This window comes from Nerophis lumbriciformis, linkage group LG31 (assembly GCF_033978685.3).
Source record: "Nerophis lumbriciformis linkage group LG31, RoL_Nlum_v2.1, whole genome shotgun sequence".
NCBI classification, from domain to species: domain Eukaryota; kingdom Metazoa; phylum Chordata; class Actinopteri; order Syngnathiformes; family Syngnathidae; genus Nerophis; species Nerophis lumbriciformis.
The window spans coordinates 24491286-24511874 of NC_084578.2; the positions used below are offsets into that span (position 1 = coordinate 24491286).

Genomic DNA, 20589 nt, shown 5'->3' on the forward strand with positions numbered 1-20589 from the left:
ATGACCAACAGGTGCGCGTCGGGAAGACACGCGGTAGGTGAAAACAATAAGCAGCCATGGCAACAAACTCAGGTGTACAAAACAGGCACTCAAGGAGTCCAAAACTAACAAAAAAACACAAGTACCTCGAAAACGTAAACAAAAATATGATCCGGGCAGCGGATCATAACATTTGTACCAATTGTAATCTTTTAATGCTAGACATAGGGAGACCCGAAAATAATACGTTACAGTAATCGAGACGAGATGTAACGAACGCATGAATAATAATCTCAGCGCCGCTAGTGGACAAAATGGAACGAATTTTAGCGATATTACGGAGATGAAAGAAGGCCGTTTTAGTAACACTCTTAATGTGTGACTCAAACGAGAGAGTTGGGTCGAAGATAATACCCAGATTCTTTACCGAGACGCCTTGTGTAATTGTTTGGTTGTCAAATGTTAAGGTGGTATAATTAAATAGGTGTCGGTGTTGAGCAGAACCGATAATCAGCATTTCCGTTTTCTTAGTGTTGAGTTGCAAAAAGTTAGCGGACATCCATTGTTTAATTTCATTAAGACACGCCTCCAGCTGACTACAATCCGGCGTGTTGGTCAGCTTTAGGGGCATGTGGAGTTGGGTGTCATCAGCATAACAATGAAAGCTAACACCGTATTTGCGTATGATGTCGCCTAGCGGCAGCATGTAAGTACTTAAGAGTGCAAGGCCAAGAACCGAACCCTGGGGGACTCCGCACGTTACCTTAACATAGTCCGAGGTCACATTATTATGGGAGACACACTGCATCCTATCAGTAAGATAAGAGTTAAACCACGACAAGGCTAAGTCTGACATACCTATACGTGTTTTGATACGCTCTAATAAAATATTATGATCGACGGTATCGATAGCAGCGCTAAGATCAAGAAGCAGCAATATAGATGACAATAAAGATGATGAAGATGATAAGTATGATGATGATGATAAGGAGGAGGAGAATGATGACGATGATAAGGATGATGATGATGAGGATATAAGGATATAAGGATGTTGATAATGATATGTTGATAATAAAGATGGGGAAGACAATGAGGATGATTAGGAAAATGATGGTGAGGATGAGGATGGATGATGATGGAGATGATGATGAGGGTGAAAAAATTACAATGATGAGCAAAATAAGGATGGGAATGATGATAGTGTGAATGATGAGAAGGATGATGAAGATTATGACGGTGATGTGATGACTATGTGATGATGATAGTGTGAATGCAACTTTAAGGTTTTACTACTTTAGTATAAAATACCAAACGGTCTAGGTCCATCCTATCTTGCTGATTGTATTGTACCATATGTCCCGGCCAGAAATCTGCGTTTAAAGAATTCCGGCTTATTAGTGATTCCGAGAGCCCCCCAAAAAGTCTGCGGGCTATAGAGCGTTTTCTATTTGGGGTCCTACCTTGAACAGAATAATTCAAGTCCCATCTTAAAACTAATTTGTATACTCTAGCCTTTAAATAGACCCCTGTTTAGACCAGTTGATCTGCCGTCTTTCTTTTCTGCTCTGACCCACTCTCCTGCGTGGAGAGGTCATCAGGTGACCACGGATTAGCTTCAACTAGTTAGTTCCAAGTTGGGGCCTGGGGTGGACCACTTCTTATGCATCAGTTGGTGACATCTCGGGGCTCCGACTGGTCTACATGCAAGAGGATCCCCTGCTGGCCCCATACGGACTGGACTCTCACGTTATTAACCATATCCACTCGGCATCCATTGCACTGGTCACCCAAGGGCGGGGGTCCCCATATCTGCGGCCCCTTCCAGGGCTTCTCGTTGTTCCCATTGGGTTGAGGTTTTTTTTGCCCTGATGTAGGATCTGAGCCGTGGATGTCGTTGTGGCTTGTGCAGCTCTTTAAGACATTTGTGATTAAGGGCTATATAAGTAAACTTTGATTGATTGATTGAATGATGAAGATGATGATGAAGATTATGCCGATGATGCGATGATGGTGGGGATGATGATGATGATGATGATGAGGATGTGCATGAGGATGACAATGACAATGATGATGATGATGATTATGAGGATATAAGGGTGATAATAATGATAAACTTGATAAAGATAGGGAAGTTGATGAGGATAATGTATGATAATGATGAGAATGATGCTGAGTACAATGAGGATGAACAATGATAATGATTATGAGAAGGAAAATGAGGGTGAGGATGATGAAAATTATGATTTGTATGATGAGGATGATGAAGATTATGACAATGATGATGACAAGGGTAAGGATGATGGTGATGACTATGTGATGATGATGATAATGATGTTTGGGATGTGATGATGCCAATGATGATGAAGATGATGATTAGCATGAGATTGACAAGGACAATGATGATGTTGATACATTTAGGAGTTGATATAGTTGCTGGCATGTTTTTTTATGTTTTAAAGGATCAAAGTACAAGTGAAGACTTCAACGTGGATGTTGGCTCTGATGGTGGATTGCCTTCACAACAAGGTAAGTAAATAAAGTAAATACAAAAAGTACAGTGAATAAAGTAAGTGTATTAAGTACATTAAATACAATAAATACAGTGAGTACAGTGCATACTGTAAATATAGTAAGTGTTGTGATGTTGTCTCTGCCATTGAACTGTGGTGTTTGTAGAAGATGCTGTGTACTCAGACCAGCCAAGTGTTGCATCTCGCTCCACGTCACGCCTCAGCTGCTCTACATGTGGAAGTGCAGGAGTTCTTCAGAACAGAACTTTCTACACTTTGGGTCCTGATGACTACGAGTGCGACTTTGATCTCAGACAGTCCGATGCCGTCTACTCGTCTCAAGAATTTAAGCACACCTCCCAGGACAGCCTCAACGACCCCAACCCTCACCCACCACAGGTCATCTGTCATCAATTACAGCAGTGCCTGTCATAAACATCATCGTAAATACATAAATCAAAATTCATATGAATCCAATATATTCACTTTACTTCCAAAGTGCTTGTGCAGCCCTTTGAGACACTTGTGATTTAGGGCTATATAAATAAACATTGATTGATTGATTGATTGAAGTACAAATTTTACATTCATTCAAAATGGCGGTTAGAGTTGATATTGTTTTCAACACATTCACAAGCAATAGGAATATTGTTGTTAACATGTTCATCAGCATATTACCAGTATTGATAACAACATCAAACATCCATCCATCCATCCATTTTCTACCGCTTATTTCCTTCGGGGTCGCGGGGGGCGCTGGAGCCTATCTCAGCTACAATCGGGCGGAAGGCGGGGTACACCCTGGACAAGTCGCCACCTCATCGCAGGGCCAACACAGACAGACAGACAACGTTCACACTCACATTCACACACTAGGGCCAATTTAGTGTTGCCAATCAACCTATCCCCAGGTGCATGTCTTTGTTTTTATTGTTGATAATAACATCAATTGTATTAGTAATATTGTTGATAATAACTTCAAACATACTTTTATATGGTTGACAACATTAAATAAATTAATAATATTGTTGATAAAAACATCAAAAAATATTAGTAATATTAATAACATTCAACATATTACTTACATTGTTGATAACAACATCAAAAATAATAACATTAATGATAATAACATTAAACATGTTTGTAACATTGTTGATAACTTCAGACATTTTAACACGTTAGTAATATTGTCAACAATATAATCAAATATATTAACACATTATTGATAATGTTGATAAAAACATCAAACAAAAATGTATTAAATTATATTCTATTATATTCATTAGTCATGTTGTTAATAACACCAGGCATATTAGTAATATTGATAATAACAGCGAACACATTAGTAATATTGTTGATAATAACATCAAACATATTAGCAATATTGATAATAACAGTAAACATATTAGTAGTAGTGAATTGGTAATAATATCATCAAAAATATTATTGAGATTATTCATAATAACATTAAACATATTACTAATATTGTTTCTGATAACCTTCCGGTAGAATGGGATGAATGCCAGCTGGTCTGCACAGTCCAGGAGCACCTTGCCCAAAATGCCATCCAGCCCAGATTTCAGTGCCTGCCTCACCTGGGGCCTCATGTATTAAGAGTTGCGTGGATTTTCTACTAAAAATGGGCATCCGTTCAAATCCAGAAAACGTACGAAAGAAAAAGTTTAGATCTATTAAAGTGGGCGCACGCACTAATCCAAGCACATTTCCTTGTTACATCCCAGTCAACATGTAATTGACCCCAGATGTTGACCACGCCCTTTTATAAATATACAGATATTCATATTGAAATTAGCCATGTGCCTAAGATCTGCACACTCTGCCCAATCAGAATTGAGTAAGAGTCAGTAGGAGGTGCATCTCTCTCGTGTTTCGAGCGAACGAAAGAGGGTTGAGATTGTGAGCCTGCCTCCGAGAACCGCACACAGGCTGGAATTAAAAAAGAAATGGTCGAACATCAGGAAGAATGTTAAGAAGAATATTGATGTGGTCAAAACAGGCGAGGGTACCGGACATAAAGTAGTGCTGCACACTGTTTGAAAAGATAGTCGCTACAATGACACGTAAAACTTTAGAAGAGTGGGTGACTCTGATTACCCCTATCCATCCATCCATCCATTTTCTACCGCTTAATCCCTTCGGGGTTGCGGGGGGCGCTGTGCCCCTAATATAAATTTAATTTGTGTAACTTTCAACAAAATGTGTTCATATAGTAGCCTGCTCACAGCCAAATTAGAGTTTCATGTGAAAAATGTGTATAATTTGGTTTGCATTCTTTGAAATGTAAACATGTCAGCATATCAAATGGATACGAAATACTTTGACTCTAGTTTGATTACTCAATTCATTATTAGAACACAGGAGAGCTACTTGCGGTATCAGCCATACGTGACACAATGTTGGTCTATTCTTTACCCCCCGGCGGCTGCTGTCCACCCAACTGGCCAAGCACATGTGCTGGAGTCACAGAAACACACTGTGACAGCAAGGACGGCAAAATGATCGCCTATATAAATGAATAGATGTCCCCCATTAAATGCATTGGGAAAACAATTATTTTGTGTTTTCACATTGTTTAAAATTAAAATGAAATGTTGATAAAGCTCGAACGACCTCCTCTGTGTGTTGCCAAAGTATCCACAGCCTGTAGAAATGTGCGTACGCCAGCCATGAAGTTGTTTTTTATTCTTTGGGATGATTAATTTTATATAATTATATATGATTATTTCCCACCTGGTAACCAAATAACAATGGTTCTCACTGAAGCAGTGTTTTGTTCTAGTGGTATGAAAATATCAGTGTTGCTAATATTGCCCTTTGAAAGTAAAACATGTCTTCCATGCAGATGAATGAGATGGTCAGGCGCATGTCAGCTGTTGAGATGCTTTTGAATCGCTTGCAGGTCACCTTGACATTCCATCAGGTAATAAAGATGGTTTACTCTTCTGGTCCCAAATTAACTTACTTTTGGTTTTATTTACTTTAGACCAGTGAAACTTCTCAGGTTCCAGACCGAGCTTCTTCTCCTCACGAGTGGGAAGAGGTGGAAATGGAGGAGCATCAACTTCGACAAAAACTGAATGAGATGACGGGCGACATCAGCGACCGTAGTTTGAGTTGTGATGAGGACGAGGCCAAGCTGCAAGAGGAGGCAGCAGCACAGGAACACACAACTCTCACATCTTCAAGGAGCCGCATTGTGGTCTCCAACACTCAGAAGGTACAGTACTGTTCATCTGGAAGATATTATAAAGCATACAAAGCACATTTTGTTTGACTGAAAAACATACAGTTGTTATGAAGAGGAGACCGTTTATTTACTTCACAAATTAAAAGAACAGAACATTTTGAAGTGCATCAAAAAAAAGAAACTGAGATTTATTTAAGAAGGTAGCTAAGGAAATGTAAAATACCAGCTTAATTCAAACTCCCGAACAAAATACAAATGAGATGCAAGATAATGAAGCAGGTAAATTAAAGGCGAATAATAAAGCGTACACAAACCTCTTCATGCTGCATTTGTGCAAGCCAACTGATTAACTTTCCGCACAATGGGCAAGATAGGCCAGAACAATAGCAAACTTCCTCTGGATATCAGTCTGGGGAACGAACGGTCTTTTCCTTCAGATTTAAAACTCCTTCCATCAATCAATCTTTGAATGAACTTTGAGACATGATTTTCCTCTAAAAATTCCTTCGAAAAAACTCTTCCGCCACTTTTCTTTGCATCCGACCCGATACATTCTTGGTAGTAGTAGACATAATATTTGTAATCGGGGCCAATATTACAGCGGACATCAGTTAAAACAAGTTGTAAGGATCAGCAAATCTTAGTCTGACATAAATCAGTTATCCGTGCTAAAATTAAAAAGGTGCCCCCCAGCTTATGTAACAAAATTTCGTTCTTATCTGTGCTGTAAAGTTCAAATTTGAATGACAATAGAAAAGGAAGTCTAAGTCCAGTGTACAGGAGGAACATGGCATATGACCAATAGTCACATCTGAGAGTATGCATGGACACCTGGACTTCACACAAAAGTGTGAAAATACAAAAAACTAACTATTTGAGAAATCAGACTAATTTAGTGCATGGAAACAGTAATTGTTTACTGAGATGAGCTCAATATAGGTGGTGTCATTCACACGCTAAATCTTTCTTATGGACTGGTGGCTGGAGGTGCAGAAGCTTGTGTACAGGGAAAAGTGCGGAGGGGAAAGTACAAAGCCTTGTAACGAACTGACCGGACTAACCAGACGGTGCTCCTGAACTACAAATTTGGACTGTCTCTGAGAGACAGATTAAGGAGATCTGTTGTCCAGGAAATGTTCAGAGTAGAACCACCGTTCCTTCACAATGAAATGAGTCAGGTGGCTAGGGCATCTAGTTCCAAAGCCTTCTTAGTGAGGTGTTCGGGGCAAGACCATCCAGCCTAGGACAAGTTGGAGGGTTTATGTTTTGCAGCTGGCCTGGTAACAGGTGGTAAGCCATATTCCTTACTATTCCCGACTAAGACTTTTGGCCCTGTGACCCGTATAGGTCGAATGACCCCTATACGCTGATGCTGTTTTAATTTTTGAATTGCAAATCCATCTATCCATCCATTCTTTTTTTGGGGGTTGCGGGGGGTACTGGAGCCTATCTCAACTGCATTCGGGTGGAAGGCGGGGTACACCCTGGATAAGTCGCCACCTCATCGCACGACCAACACAGACAGACAGACAGCATTCACACTCACATTCACACATTCACAGGGCCAATTTAGTGTTGCCAGTCAACCTATCCCCAGGTGCATGTATTTGGAGGTGGGAGGAAGCCGGAGTACCCGGAGGGTAGGTCTTGAGTTCAATCCCAGGCCTGGGATCTTTGTAAATGGTAAATGGGTTGTACTTGTATAGCACTTTTCTACCTTTAAGGTACTCATAGCGCTTTGACACTATTACCACATTCAGAATCAGAATCAGAATCAGAAAAGTTTTTATTGCCATTGTTTGAGAACGGGTTCACCCATTCACACACACATTAAAACACTGATGGCGGGAGCTGCCATCTCCTAACCACGACCCATCAGGAGCAAGGGTGAAGTGTTTTGCTCAAGGACACAACGGACGTGACTTGGTTGGTAGAAGGTGGGGATTGAACCAGGAACCCTCAGGTTGCTGGCATGGCCACTCTCCCAGCCGCGCCACAACGTCCCGGGATCTTTCTGTGTGGAGTTTGCATGTTCTCCCCGTGACTGCGGTAATTGCAAATCAAATGTGCAATTAATGACTCAGCTGCTGTCATGTTTTGTTGCTTATTTCAGAGAAACTCTTCAATTGAAAGCCTTAAAAATAAAAGTCACTTGCCTGATGACGAGTCCAAGTCCAACTTCAAAGGTTCTACAGCTTTACTGTTTGAGCTGGAAGACAAGATAGCCCAAGCTGCTGCTGATGTGCAGAATACTCAGACTCAGGTGAGTCCAACACTTGCAGCCCATGTGTCTTATATAATATTGTGAAATAATGTTATTTATTATTACATAAAATGTTTCCATCATTCCAAGGTGTCTCACATTGAGAACAGGGTGGCTGCTCTCAATTCTGCTGGACTGCCGCTGGACAACAAACTAAAGGTGGAGAAGACTGAGTACAATGTTCTTATTCTGGTTGTGTTCCACATCTCAACATACAAAAACAAAAGTTTACCCAGTCAAGAGCAGATCTCAACATGTATTAATCTGCTGATTGTTTACAAAAACAAGTACAACATCTCTGTTATTAATTACAATCAAACAATACACTAAAAAACAATTTAAAGAATATTAAAAATAAAATGATTAAAAGCTATACATATTTATTTTATGGTGTACACAAATATACACGAGACATATTCAAATTGTAACCCTGAATATGGACAAAATGTTATATATAAAATAATAGTAATATATGTAACATATATATACATATATATATATATATATATATATATATATATATATATATACAAACCGTGTATAAAACATTTAACAAAAATTGAACAATAACAATTAAAAAAAATATGATTGTTGGATGTGAATCTAAGCTAATGATTGCAACACTTAATTGTATTGCACATGTTGATCCGAAATCAGAGGAGATCTTTGCAAACCAGCAGGAGGATCTGGAGGGGGAGGAGCAAACTAGTGTCGTCTAAAGCGTCGCCTCAACGTAGAACCATAGACAGACTTTATTAACTGTCAAATATATATTTCTTATGCTGTCTTAATTACTCACATGTTTTCATTATTAGCAGCTACTCTAGGAACATAACTCCCACAAATAGCAGGGATCTACTGTACAGTGTATACATAATCCATTACCTTGCGTATACCAATACTAGGGGTGTCCCAAGCCAATATTGATTTTTGATATTGGTCCAAGATTATCAAAACAACAAGTATGGGATTAATGTGCTTGCATGTAAAATGTGTGATATTATGTCCGATACACGCAGTCCTACAGCGTGTTTTGCCTGTGCAAAACTACACAGCCACTTAACATCATTGGGCCTGAACTACTAAAGGTTTGCATGTATTAAAACATGTACAAACTTATCGGCCCATACAAAGCTGATCTACATGAGAAGATTGTGTCTCTAAAGTGAGCAATGTGTATATATATATTTATTTGACGTTTTGTGACAAAAACCAAGCCACATGTTTTCTCACAGTCTCTTTTCTTTGATGTTCTTTAGTCTGGAATCCAAACCAGAAGACTTTCCCAGAACTTTCCCACAAGTAAGAAGCAAAGTTGCTACTTGGAATGATTATATAAAATTATTTTCAGCTTTTAAAGCCTTTCCCATCTATTATGTGTTGCATGAACAGTTTGTGCTTTGCAGCTCAGCTTCAACCAGTATATACACAGAGCAGATTGCTAAAAACACTATTTCACAAGAGGTACTTGACTGAAAAAGGTTGACAAGCACTGTTTTAAAGGGGAGCTGCACTTGTTTTTTAATTTTGCCTATCATTCACAATCCTTCTATAAGACAAGCACACATACTGTATGTTTTTCTTTTTCTTTTAATACATTCTAACTAGTAAAAGTAAAAGTCTGCTTAAGATAAGTCAATAGGAGTCGCTCGATTCCGCCTATAAAGTCCTCTAAAACATTTAAACACTTCCATCATCGTTTTATACACACATTGTAAGTATATATGCAGTGTAGTAACAGGCACATTCATAGTAACATGTAATATTTACCTATATTGTGTCAGAGTTTGAAATGCGGCCGAACTCCTCTTCAATTTAGCCATTAATTCTAATGCTTTGTTAAGCCTCTCCGCCATGGAAATCTCCGCGGGGTTCGTGTTAACAGGCTGGATTATTATGTCAGAGTTTGTAGGTGACGAACCCCAAGATGCAGAGAAGGCGGAAGGCATTGTACGAGAAAACATGATTTAATTAAACACTAAGGCAAAACAACAAACGAAAGGGTAACAAAAGGTGCGCACAAGGCGGAGAACAAACTTGGCTATGAACTAAAATAGCACAGAGGCTAACTGTGGACAAGAAACCAAAAACACTTACTGTGACACGAAGGAACTAGGACATGAGCAGAGTGAAACAAAAGTAGACAGAGCTACAACGACAAGTATTAAGAACAACGACACGACAGGTAGGAACGACAATGACATTGACAATAATCCAGCCGTGACTGGAGGGTAGGGCAGGTATAAATAGCAGCTGGCTGATTGACACCAGGTGTGGCCAGGTGCCAATCAGCCACAGCTGAGGGGACACAGCACTCAGGGAGAAACAGGAAACAGAACCAAAAGAAGAGCGCTGACAGGAAATACTATACACACAGAGGAAAAACTAAAACACAACCAAACTGTCAGGGGCAAGCCTGACAGTAGCCCCCCTTCCCAAAACGGATACCAGACGTTCTAGAAAATCCCCCCCCCCCCAAAAAAAAGTCCAAAGTCACGGGAGGGTGGAGGGAGGACAAGGAGGTGGGCCACCAGGCCAAGTGTCCCCGCAACCAGCGGGGAAGAGTTAGGTGGCGACGGCGAGTTGAACGCCGCCGCAATTGGCGAGGCGGCTCGTCCGCCGGTGTGGGAGTACCCACCGGAGACGATGGTGGCGTCCTCTGCTGGCCCACCGGAGACGATGATGGTGGCGCCCTCTGCTGCTGGCCCACCGGAGACGATGATGGTGGCGCCCTCTGCTGCTGGCCCACCGGAGACGATGATGGTGGCGCCCTCTGCTGCTGGCTCACTGGAGACGATGGTGGTGGCGCCCTCTGCTGCTGGCCCACCGGAGACGATGATGGAGGCGCCCTCTGCTGCTGGCCCACCGGAGACGATGATGGTGGCGCCCTCTGCTGCTGGCCCACCGGAGACGATGATGGTGGCGCCCTCTGCTGCTGGCCCACTGGAGACGATGATGGTGGCGCCCTCTGCTGCTGGCCCACCGGAGACGAGGATGGTGGCGCCCCCTGCTGCTGGCCCACCGGAGAGGAGGATGGTGGCGCCCCCTGCTGCTGGCCCACCGGAGAGGAGGATGGTGGCGCCCCCTGCTGCTGGCCCACCGGAGAGGAGGATGGTGGCGCCCCCTGCTGCTGGCCCACCGGAGAGGAGGATGGTGGCGCCCCCTGCTGCTGGCCCACCGGAGAGGAGGATGGTGGCGCTGTCTGCTGCTGGCCCACCCGAGACGAGGATGATGGCGCCCTCTGCTGCTGGCCCACCGGAGACGAGGATGGTGGCGCCCTCTGCTGCTGGCCCACCGGAGACGAGGATCGTGGCGCCCTCTGCTGCTGGCCCACCGGAGACGAGGATGGTGGCGCCCTCTGCTGGCCCACCGGAGACGAGGATGGTGGCGCCCTCTGCTGGCCCACCGGGGAAGATGGTGGTGGCGCCCTCTGCTGGCCCACCGGGGAAGATGGTGGTGGCGCCCTCTGCTGGCCCACCGGGGAGGTTGGTGGTGGCGCCCTCTGCTGGCCCACCGGGGAGGTTGGTGGTGGCGCCCTCTGCTGGCCCACCGGGGAGGTTGGTGGTGGCGCCCTCTGCTGGCCCACCGGGGAGGAGGGTGGTGGCGCCCTCTGCTGGCCCACCGGGGAGGAGGGTGGTGGCGCCCTCTGCTGGCCCACCGGGGAGGAGGGTGGTGGCGCCCTCTGCTGGCCCACCGGGGAGGAGGGTGGTGGCGCCCTCTGCTGGCCCACCGGGGAGGAGGGTGGTGGTGCCGTAGGTTGTAGACCCACCGATGTGCATGGTGGCGTCTGCCGGCCCACCGGAGTGCATGGTGGCGTCTGCCGGCCCACCGGAGTGCATGGTGGCGTCTGCCGGCCCACCGGAGTGCATGGTGGCGTCTGTTGCAGACCCACTGGGGTGAGGAGTAGCTGTGCTTCCCCAGCTGCACAGCCACTCCTAGACCCCCCTCAAGGGACGGATCCCAGACGTCCCCAGACAGGCCCACAGACGAAAGGGATGGGTGGGAGAGGGCTTGAAATGCGGCCGAACTCCTCTTCAATTTAGCCATTAATTCTAATGCTTTGTTAAGCCTCTCCGCCATGGAAATCTCTGCGGGGTTCGTGTTAACAGGCTGGATTATTATGTCAGAGTTTGTAGGTGACGAACCCCAAGATGCAGAGAAGGCGGAAGGCATTGTACGAGAAAACATGATTTAATTAAACACTAAGGCAAAACAACAAACGAAAGGGTAACAAAAGGCGCGCACAAGGCGGAGAACAAACTTGGCTATGAACTAAAATAGCACAGAGGCTAACTGTGGACAAGAAACCAAAAACACTTACTGTGACACGAAGGAACTAGGACATGAGCAGAGTGAAACAAAAGTAGACAGAGCTACAACGACAAGTATTAAGAACAACGACACGACAGGTAGGAATGACAATGACATTGACAATAATCCAGCCGTGACTGGAGGGTAGAGCAGGTATAAATAGCAGCTGGCTGATTGACACCAGGTGTGGCCAGGTGCCAATCAGCCACAGCTGAGGGGACACAGCACTCAGGGAGAAACAGGAAACAGAACCAAAACAAAAGCGCTGACAGGAAATACTATACACACAGAGGAAAAACTAAAACACAACCAAACTGTCAGGGGCAAGCCTGACATATTGATAATTTTGAGCATACAGTGGCGCATTAATTTCATAGACGCATCACAATGTCCACTTTTTCCTTTAACAACATTACTGATTGCTACTCAGTGCAGACTTCATGAGACCCAAAAACCCAACAAACATAATACAACATCACTTACTGTACAATGTCTTTTCTCACTCGGATGCTGACTGACAGAATGTTGATATATTCCTGTTTAGATGAAGAATGATTCATAATCCTTGCAAAGGGTTAAAAAAAAAAAAGGTGAGTGCAAACCAGCATCTTTCGCGTGTCTTTCTCGCCATCTCCGGGTCGAACCTGGCTGTCAAAGTTGACCAACTTCTCAGGTTATGTCCACTTAATTTTACTAACAAGGTGACAAGCATGATTTATGAACTTCCACAAGCTCTGAGGTGAGAAAGCAGCTCACCAAAAAAAGATGTCAATACAGCCAGCATAGTTGCTGATCAATGCGCCGCTAAATGTAGGTCCTTAACGCTAGCGTTTATAATAACAATGTCGCCAACACTTGGTTAATATTCAGGTCATGGAAATTAAATGGAGTATTGTTGGCACTTTTTGGATGGTTATTTATTGGGTTTTGTAGTTGTAATAAACGTAATAGATGCAATAATGTCATATCTCCCATTGGTTCCATTGGTAAGCCGGCTTTTATTTAGAATGCATTAAAAAAAAAGTGTTCATGTATCTCATAAGGATTGTGAATTATAGGCAACAAAAAGCAGATCTCTGTTAAAATGACACAGTAAGTTTTATTTCACGCTAGAGGTTGCAAACAACAAAATATCCAAGTTAGATATTGGGTTGACAACCTCAAAAACCTGCTTATGGTTCTCTCCGCCATCATGCTCGTAACACAAATATGTCTGTAAAGGTTATGTTTCAAATAAAAAGGGGCTGAAGGGGTTTTGCCCCCGCTCCCACCTCAACACCTCCCACTACCGTGCCCAAAAACACACTTGGAAAAAAAATAAATCATGATATCACTCAACAGAACAGCAGCAATGCAAAAATATTGACCATTTAAAAAGTAATATCGTTCATGAATGCTTCTTCTTTGCGAAGGGCGCATGCACATCTGTACGACTGTAACAGAAGCCAGTACATTTCAAGTACACTGCTGGCGATCCAAAAGACAGTCTGTGTTTTACTTTAATGGTAGTACACTGGTCTCTCACACCGGCGGTGTAGGTTTGAGCCCTGCACGGAGCAGTAGGATAAAACAACGCAGCCGCGAAAGAGCGTGTACTCCATCACTAGACGTAGGTGAGCTGATTGACAGCCATGAAATATATCATTGCATTCCGTGGTCAAAATTGGGGGACCCTGATTGGGTGGGGCCCCTGGGCTTCAACCCAGGTAAGCGCGTGCATTGAGGCGGCCTTGATTGGAGGGTTTATGAAATAATTAAATACATTATTAAATCATAAATTATTTAATTAAAATCATGAAATTAATTCAATCGTGAAATAATCAAATTATGAAATAATAAATTAAATCCTGAAAACATTAAATCAATAATTAAATGGTGAAATACTTTTCAAATATGGACATAATTAAATTATTCAGTAGTATTTTACATTAAATAATTGAATGACAGTTAATATTTTGTAATTAATTCCAATTAAAATTAATTAATGACACATTTACATAAGTATTGATTTAAATATGTACAGTATTTTGTTATGTTTGTGATTATTGGGTTTTGTAGGTTTTCCATTTGTTACTTTTAGCTTGGCCATTGTTCTGTTGTTCACCTGTATTTTTCTGTTTGTCGACCTTGCTGGACCTGAGTCAGGCCTGAAACTGATCTTAAGCAGTGTGCTGCATTTATTTGTTGTGGATCATTGCGTGGATTTTCTGACCTTCTTGGCATTGCGTGCTTAGTTTTGCAAGTATTTTCAGATGTTTTGTTACTCCTGGCTTCTAGCTCCGTCAACTCTGTGTTTGTATCTAGTTTTTTGTTGCTACTTTTATCTGGCTTTCCACCACGGTTTTTGTTACACTTTCCCAAGCAGTGTTGCTTTGATTTTTGTTTTGGACTACCGGTATTTACTGTTTTTCACAGTTGTTTTTTTGCCTCAGTTGTACTTTGTATTCTTTTCAAATACATATGCCTTGCTCTCTGTTGATATTTTTTGCCAGTGAGCCTTGTCTGCCGTTGTGAAAAAGAAACATTCTTATTTTTTAGCAAACTTTCTGCCTTGCATCTTGGTTTCCTGCCTCATGACACTTGACATAATTTACTTAATGTTGTCCCTTTTGACCCTGCATATTTAATTGTCTTGTTAATCAAATTGGTTTAGTTGACGTTCTTGTAGTTATGTGGATGTATAGCACACCCCCCTCCTTAACCCAAGGGGGCTGAAGAGTTTTGCACACACACCCCCTCGCCCCCACATGTTTTAACCTCACTTCGCTGGATGCCTGGACCTGCCACCCCCAACAAATTTTTATAGTTTCATTTTAAAACAAAATTAGTTTTGTTGTGGAAAAACGAGTTAAGATAAGTTTTCCGCAAATATAACATTTTTGATTAACACATGAAATTCAATAAACATCGGCAACTATCAACAAAAACATACAATTATTAGCAACCTATCAGACTATAAGCCCTTGAACCGATGTACCTGCTACACATAAATGTGGAACAGTATTTCTCAACAAGAAAATAAACAATATAATCTTAGGAATAAATGGAACCTAAAACATTCGTATAAACAACTTTGAAAGCATTTGGTGTATCTGTATGTGGAATCAAACCATTAAAACCTACTCAGTGGCCTCGTGCAGTGGTCCCCAACCACCGGGCCGTGGATCAGTTGGTATTGGGCCGCACAAGAAATAAAAAAAATTAAAAAAAGTTTTTTAAATCCACATAAAACACACTTACAATTAGTGCACCAACCCAAAAAACCTCCCTCCCTCATTCACACTCATTCGCACAAAAGGGTTGTTTCTTTCTGTTATTAATATTTCTGGTTCCTACGCTATATATCAATATAGATCAATACAGTCTGCAGGGATACAATCCGTAAGCACACATGATTGTATTCTTTTATGACAAAAAAAAATAAAAATAAAATACCCCCCCCCTGGTCCGTGGGACAAATTTTCAAGCGTTGACCGGTCCACAGTTACAAAGAGGTTGGGGACCACTGGCCTAGTGGACCTACTCAGTAGTAGCCTAGTGGTTAGAGTGTCCGCCCTGAGATCAGTAGGTTGTGAGTTCAAACCCCGGCCGAGTCATACCAAAGACTATAAAAATGGGACCCAATACCTCCCTGCTTGGGACTCAGCATTAAGGGATGGAATTGGGGGTTAAATCACCAAAAATGATTCCCGGGCGCGGCACCGCTGCTGCCCACTGCTCCCCTCACCTCCCAGGGGGGTGATCAAGGGAATGGGTCAAATGCAGAGGACAAATTTCACCACACCTAGTGTGTGTGTGACAATCATTGGTACTTTAAATTTAACATTAAATGGGTTAGTAGAGAACTCAATGTACCAATATGAGCCAGTTTACAGGGGAACTGCACTTTTTTTTTATATTGCCTATAATTCACAATCCTGAAGAGACAAGTACACATGTTTTAATGCATTCTAACTGGTAAAAATAAAAGTCTGCTTACAATGGAACCATTGAAGGCTATTCATTTGTTAATTTTCCTTTATTTAACCAGGCAAAACACATTGAGATTAAAATCTCTTTTGCAAGAGTGACCTGGCCAAGAGGGCCGCAAAAACAGGTTTCATACATTTAACAAATAAAGAGGAGCAGCCACACACTACTGTTGAAAGTACAAATTATTTACAACATAAACATAAACATATGCGATAGGTCTATCCATCCATCTTCTTCCGCTTATCCGAGGTCGGGTCGCGGGGGTAGCAGCCTAAGCAGGGAAGCCCAGACTTCCCTCTCCCCAGCCACTTCGTCTAGCTCTTCCTGTGGGACCCCGAGGCGTTCCCAGGCCAGCCGGCAGACATAGTCTTCCCAACGTGTCCTGGGTCTTCCCCGCGGCCTCCTACCGGTCGGACGTGCCCTAAACACCTCCCTAGGGAGGCGTTCGGGTGGCATCCTGACCAGATGCCCGAACCACCTCATCTGGCTCCTCTCGATGTGGAGGAGCAGCGGCTTTACTTTGAGCTCCCCCCGGATGGCAGAGCTTCTCACCCTATCTCTAAGGGAGAGCCCCGCCATATGCGATAGGTAAAAAATGAAATGTTTTAGTAAAAACAATTTAACAGTGCCCAATAGAACCAGTTTCCTGATCCTTTAAAATGGCTCAAAAGTCCCCCAAAGTGATCAGTTCAGGTAGCCTCAGATCCTTTTGTCATTCATTCCATGACCATGGAGCAGCAAATTTGAAGGCTTTTTTTTTTACTGAGATTTGTGTTGGCTCTTGGAACCAACAAGCCAAGGATGTCATGTGACCTTAAATGTAGCGACTGGAGTCTCTACACATAAAATAACATAAATACGAGGGGAAAAGGCCAAGAAGTGATTCATTTATAAAAACCAGCCATGAAGTCATTGTGGCTTTTCCAACTATAAAACCCCATAAATACCCATCCAAAAAGCCCCAAATTTTGCCATTTACATTTTGTGTCCTGAATATTAACCAAGTATTAGTGATATTGTTATTATACGCGCTAACGTTAAGGACCTATATATAGCGGTGCATTGATCGTAGAGGCAACTTCCTTATACTGCTGTATTGACGTCAGCTGGTGAGCTGCTTTCTCGCGTTGGAGCTTGTGAAAGTTTATTCTAGATTGTAAACCATGTCTCTCACCTGCATATTAAAGTTTTGTGTACACGAACTGTGAAGTTGGTACACTTTGACAACCAACTGAAACTCGGAAATGGCAAAGAAAAAGACCCGAAAAGACGCTTCATTCAACCCCCATTTTCTTTGCGAGAATTATGAGTCATTCTTCATCTAAATGGGAATATGTCAACATTCCAACAGTCGGCATCCCAGTGACAGCAGCGTTGTACAGTTAGTGATGTTTTATTACAAACCCCGTTTCCATATGAGTTGGGAAATTGCGTTAGTTGTAAATATAAACGGAATACAATGATTTGCAAATCCTTTTCAACCCATATTCAATTGAATGCACTACAAAGACAAGATATTTGATGTTCAAACTCATAAACTTTATTTTTTTTTGCAAATAATAATTAAGTTAGAATTTCATGGCTGCAACACGTGCCAAAGTAGTTGGGAAAGGGCCTGTTCACCACTGTGTTACATGGCCTTAACTTTTGACAACACTCAGTAAATGTTTGGGAACTGAGGAGACACATTTTTTAAGCTTCTCAGGTGGAATTCTTTCCCATTTTTGCTTGATATACGCTTAAGTTGTTCAATAGTCTGGGGGTCTACGTTGTGGTATTTTAGGCTTCATAATGTGCCACACATTTTCAATGGGAGACAGGTCTGGACTACAGGCAGGCCAGTCTAGTACCCGCACTCTTTTACTATGAAGCCACGTTGATGTTACAGATGTAGCGACCAACTGTAGTTACTGACAGTGGGTTTCTGAAGTGTTCCTGAGCCCATGTGGTGATATCCTTTACACACTGATGTGTTGATGCAGTACAGCCTGAGGGATCGAAGGTCACGGGCTTAGCTGCTTATGTGCAGTGATTTTTCCAGATTCTCTGAACCCTTTGATGATATTACGGACCGTAGATGGTGAAATCCCTAAATTCCTTGCAATAGCTGGTTGAGAAAGGTTTTTCTTAAACTGTTCAACAATTTGCTCACGCATTTGTTGACAAAGTGGTGACCATCGCCGCATCCTTGTTTGTGAATGACTGAGCATTTCATGGAATCTACTTTTATACCCAATCATGGCACCCACCTGTTCCCAATTTGTTTGTTCACCTGTGGGATTTTCCAAATAAGTGTTTGATGAGCATTCCTCAACTTTATCAGTGTTTATTGCCACCTTTCCCAGCTTCTTTGGCACGTGTTGCTGGCATCAAATTCTAAAGTTAATGATTATTTGCAAAAAAAAAAAGTTTATCAGTTTGAACATCAAATATGTTGTCTTTGTAGCATATTCTACTGAATATGGGTTGAAAATGATTTGCAAATCATTGTATTCTGTTTATATTTACATCTAACACAATTTCCCAACTCATATGGAAACGGGGTTTGTATGTTTGTTGGCTCTCATGAAGTCTGCAGTCAGTAGTAATCAGTGATGTTGCCGAAGGAAAAAGCAAATGCTGATGCGTTTTTTAAATGAATGTGCCACCGTATCCTTAAAATGATCAAAATACATAAACATATCACTAGTTATGTATGTGCCTGTTTCTACATTACATATATATTTACACTGTGTATATAAAACTTTGGTGGAGGTGTTTGGATGTTTTTTAAGCAAAAACATATGTATGTGTATCCTTACATAAGGATTGGATAGGCAAAATGAAAAAAGTGCAGTTCCCCTTTAAGAAACAGTACAAGCAAATGGTGTTCACAAAGTTTACAAAAAAACGTTTTAAGTAAAGTGTGATATCACTATTGGATACTTGTGATTGGACAGGGGTTGAAACAAATAGTCGGTGCTTTATCCTAATCCTTTGAACTACTTTCTTACTTTACTTTTACGCCAATTACCCCTTCTGGGGCTTAGACCATCTACAAGAGTTCTCCAAGCATCTTGGTCCTGAGCAAACATCTCTAGCTGTTCCCAAGTGTGGCCCATTTTATTGGCCTCCGGTTCCAAGGTTTTCGTGGCCGACCTACCTTTCTATTCCCTTGGGGGTTCCACTTTAGGGACTGCCTTGTGATGTCTGAGGCTGGTTTACGGTGAGTATGGCCTATCCATTTCCAACATTGTTGAAGGATCTCTTCCTCTGCTGGTTTTTGGTTGGTGCGCTGCCACAGTTCCTTGTTGCTGATGGTGTTAGGCCAGCAGATCTGAAGGACTTGTCGCAGGTAGTTGTTGATGAATGACTGGATGTTTGTGGTTTTTACAGTGGCCCTGTATGTCTCAACACCATACAGTAGGACTGCCTTCCCACTGCTGTTAAATATCCTGATCTTTGTTGTCATGGCCAGGTATTTTGCGCTGCAGATGTTTTTTAGTTGGAGGGAAGTTACCCTGGCTTTGCCAAGCCTAACTCTCACATAAGCCTCTGCTCCACCCTCCTTGTTGACAACTGCCAAGGTAGATGAACTAATCAACATCCTCCAGCGCTTCTCCTTCCTTTGAACTGCAGTACGTGTTATTTATTATCTCTCGCTTCCCTCTTTCCCTCGATCCTGTCTCTCTCTCTCGCTACCTAACTGGTCGAGACAGATGGTCATCCAAGAGAGCCTGGGTTCTGTTTGAGGTTTTCTTCCCACAGGGGAGTTTTCCCTTGTCTCTGTTGTCAAGTCACCAAGTTCTTGCTCATGTGGGGTTTAGTTGGTTTCTTCCTTTTTTTCTCTCTCTCATTAGAATGCTGTTTATGGCACAGGGGTGGGACCAAACAAGCTCTGCTTCTTAACACTTCTTTTGGACGGTTGATTACTTTAGCAAAGTTTGTGAAGTTTTTTGTCATGTTCCAAATACAATTGATTTCTCTGCTCAAACAAAAAAAAAAAACATTAATTTCTACCTGTTTTTTTATTGTATTTTATTTTTACCTTTGCTGGGTTACGCTGATCTTTTTATGAAGACTTGTGAACATATTTAAAAAAAAGGCTTGACACTATCTAGCAACACTTTGTGCTTCTGAGGGCAGATGAAATCATGTTCAGTACTTTACGTAGTTTGCTGCCATTTTCTATTTCTGTATGTTTACAAGTGCTCTCACTGGTTTGTAGAGGGATACATTATACACCCCCGCTACCAAACCCCGCCCACCTCAACCGACGCACAGAGGGGGGGGGGGGGGTTGATGTGTGAGGGAGCAGGGTCGGGGTGGGGGCGGGGTTTGGTGGTAGCAGGGGTGTATAATGTAGC

The 20589-nt window shown here is 42.3% G+C and overlaps 1 protein-coding gene across 4 annotated transcripts in view; it reads left to right on the plus strand.

Annotated features, from left to right (window-relative positions):
- mlphb (melanophilin b) overlaps positions 1-20589 on the plus strand; it is a 97580-nt gene that overhangs the window by 68198 nt on the left and 8793 nt on the right. For 2 of the 4 annotated variants that reach the window (XM_061926373.1, XM_061926374.2), the window contains exons 8-14: positions 2439-2505; positions 2656-2888; positions 5353-5430; positions 5494-5727; positions 7811-7960; positions 8051-8119; positions 9220-9262. In XM_061926373.1, coding sequence (XP_061782357.1) covers positions 2439-2505; positions 2656-2888; positions 5353-5430; positions 5494-5727; positions 7811-7960; positions 8051-8119; positions 9220-9262 — 874 coding nt within the window. The remainder of the gene's footprint in view (positions 1-2438; positions 2506-2655; positions 2889-5352; positions 5431-5493; positions 5728-7810; positions 7961-8050; positions 8120-9219; positions 9263-20589) is intronic. The other 2 variants (XM_072912009.1, XM_061926376.2) reach the window with 2 other exon arrangements.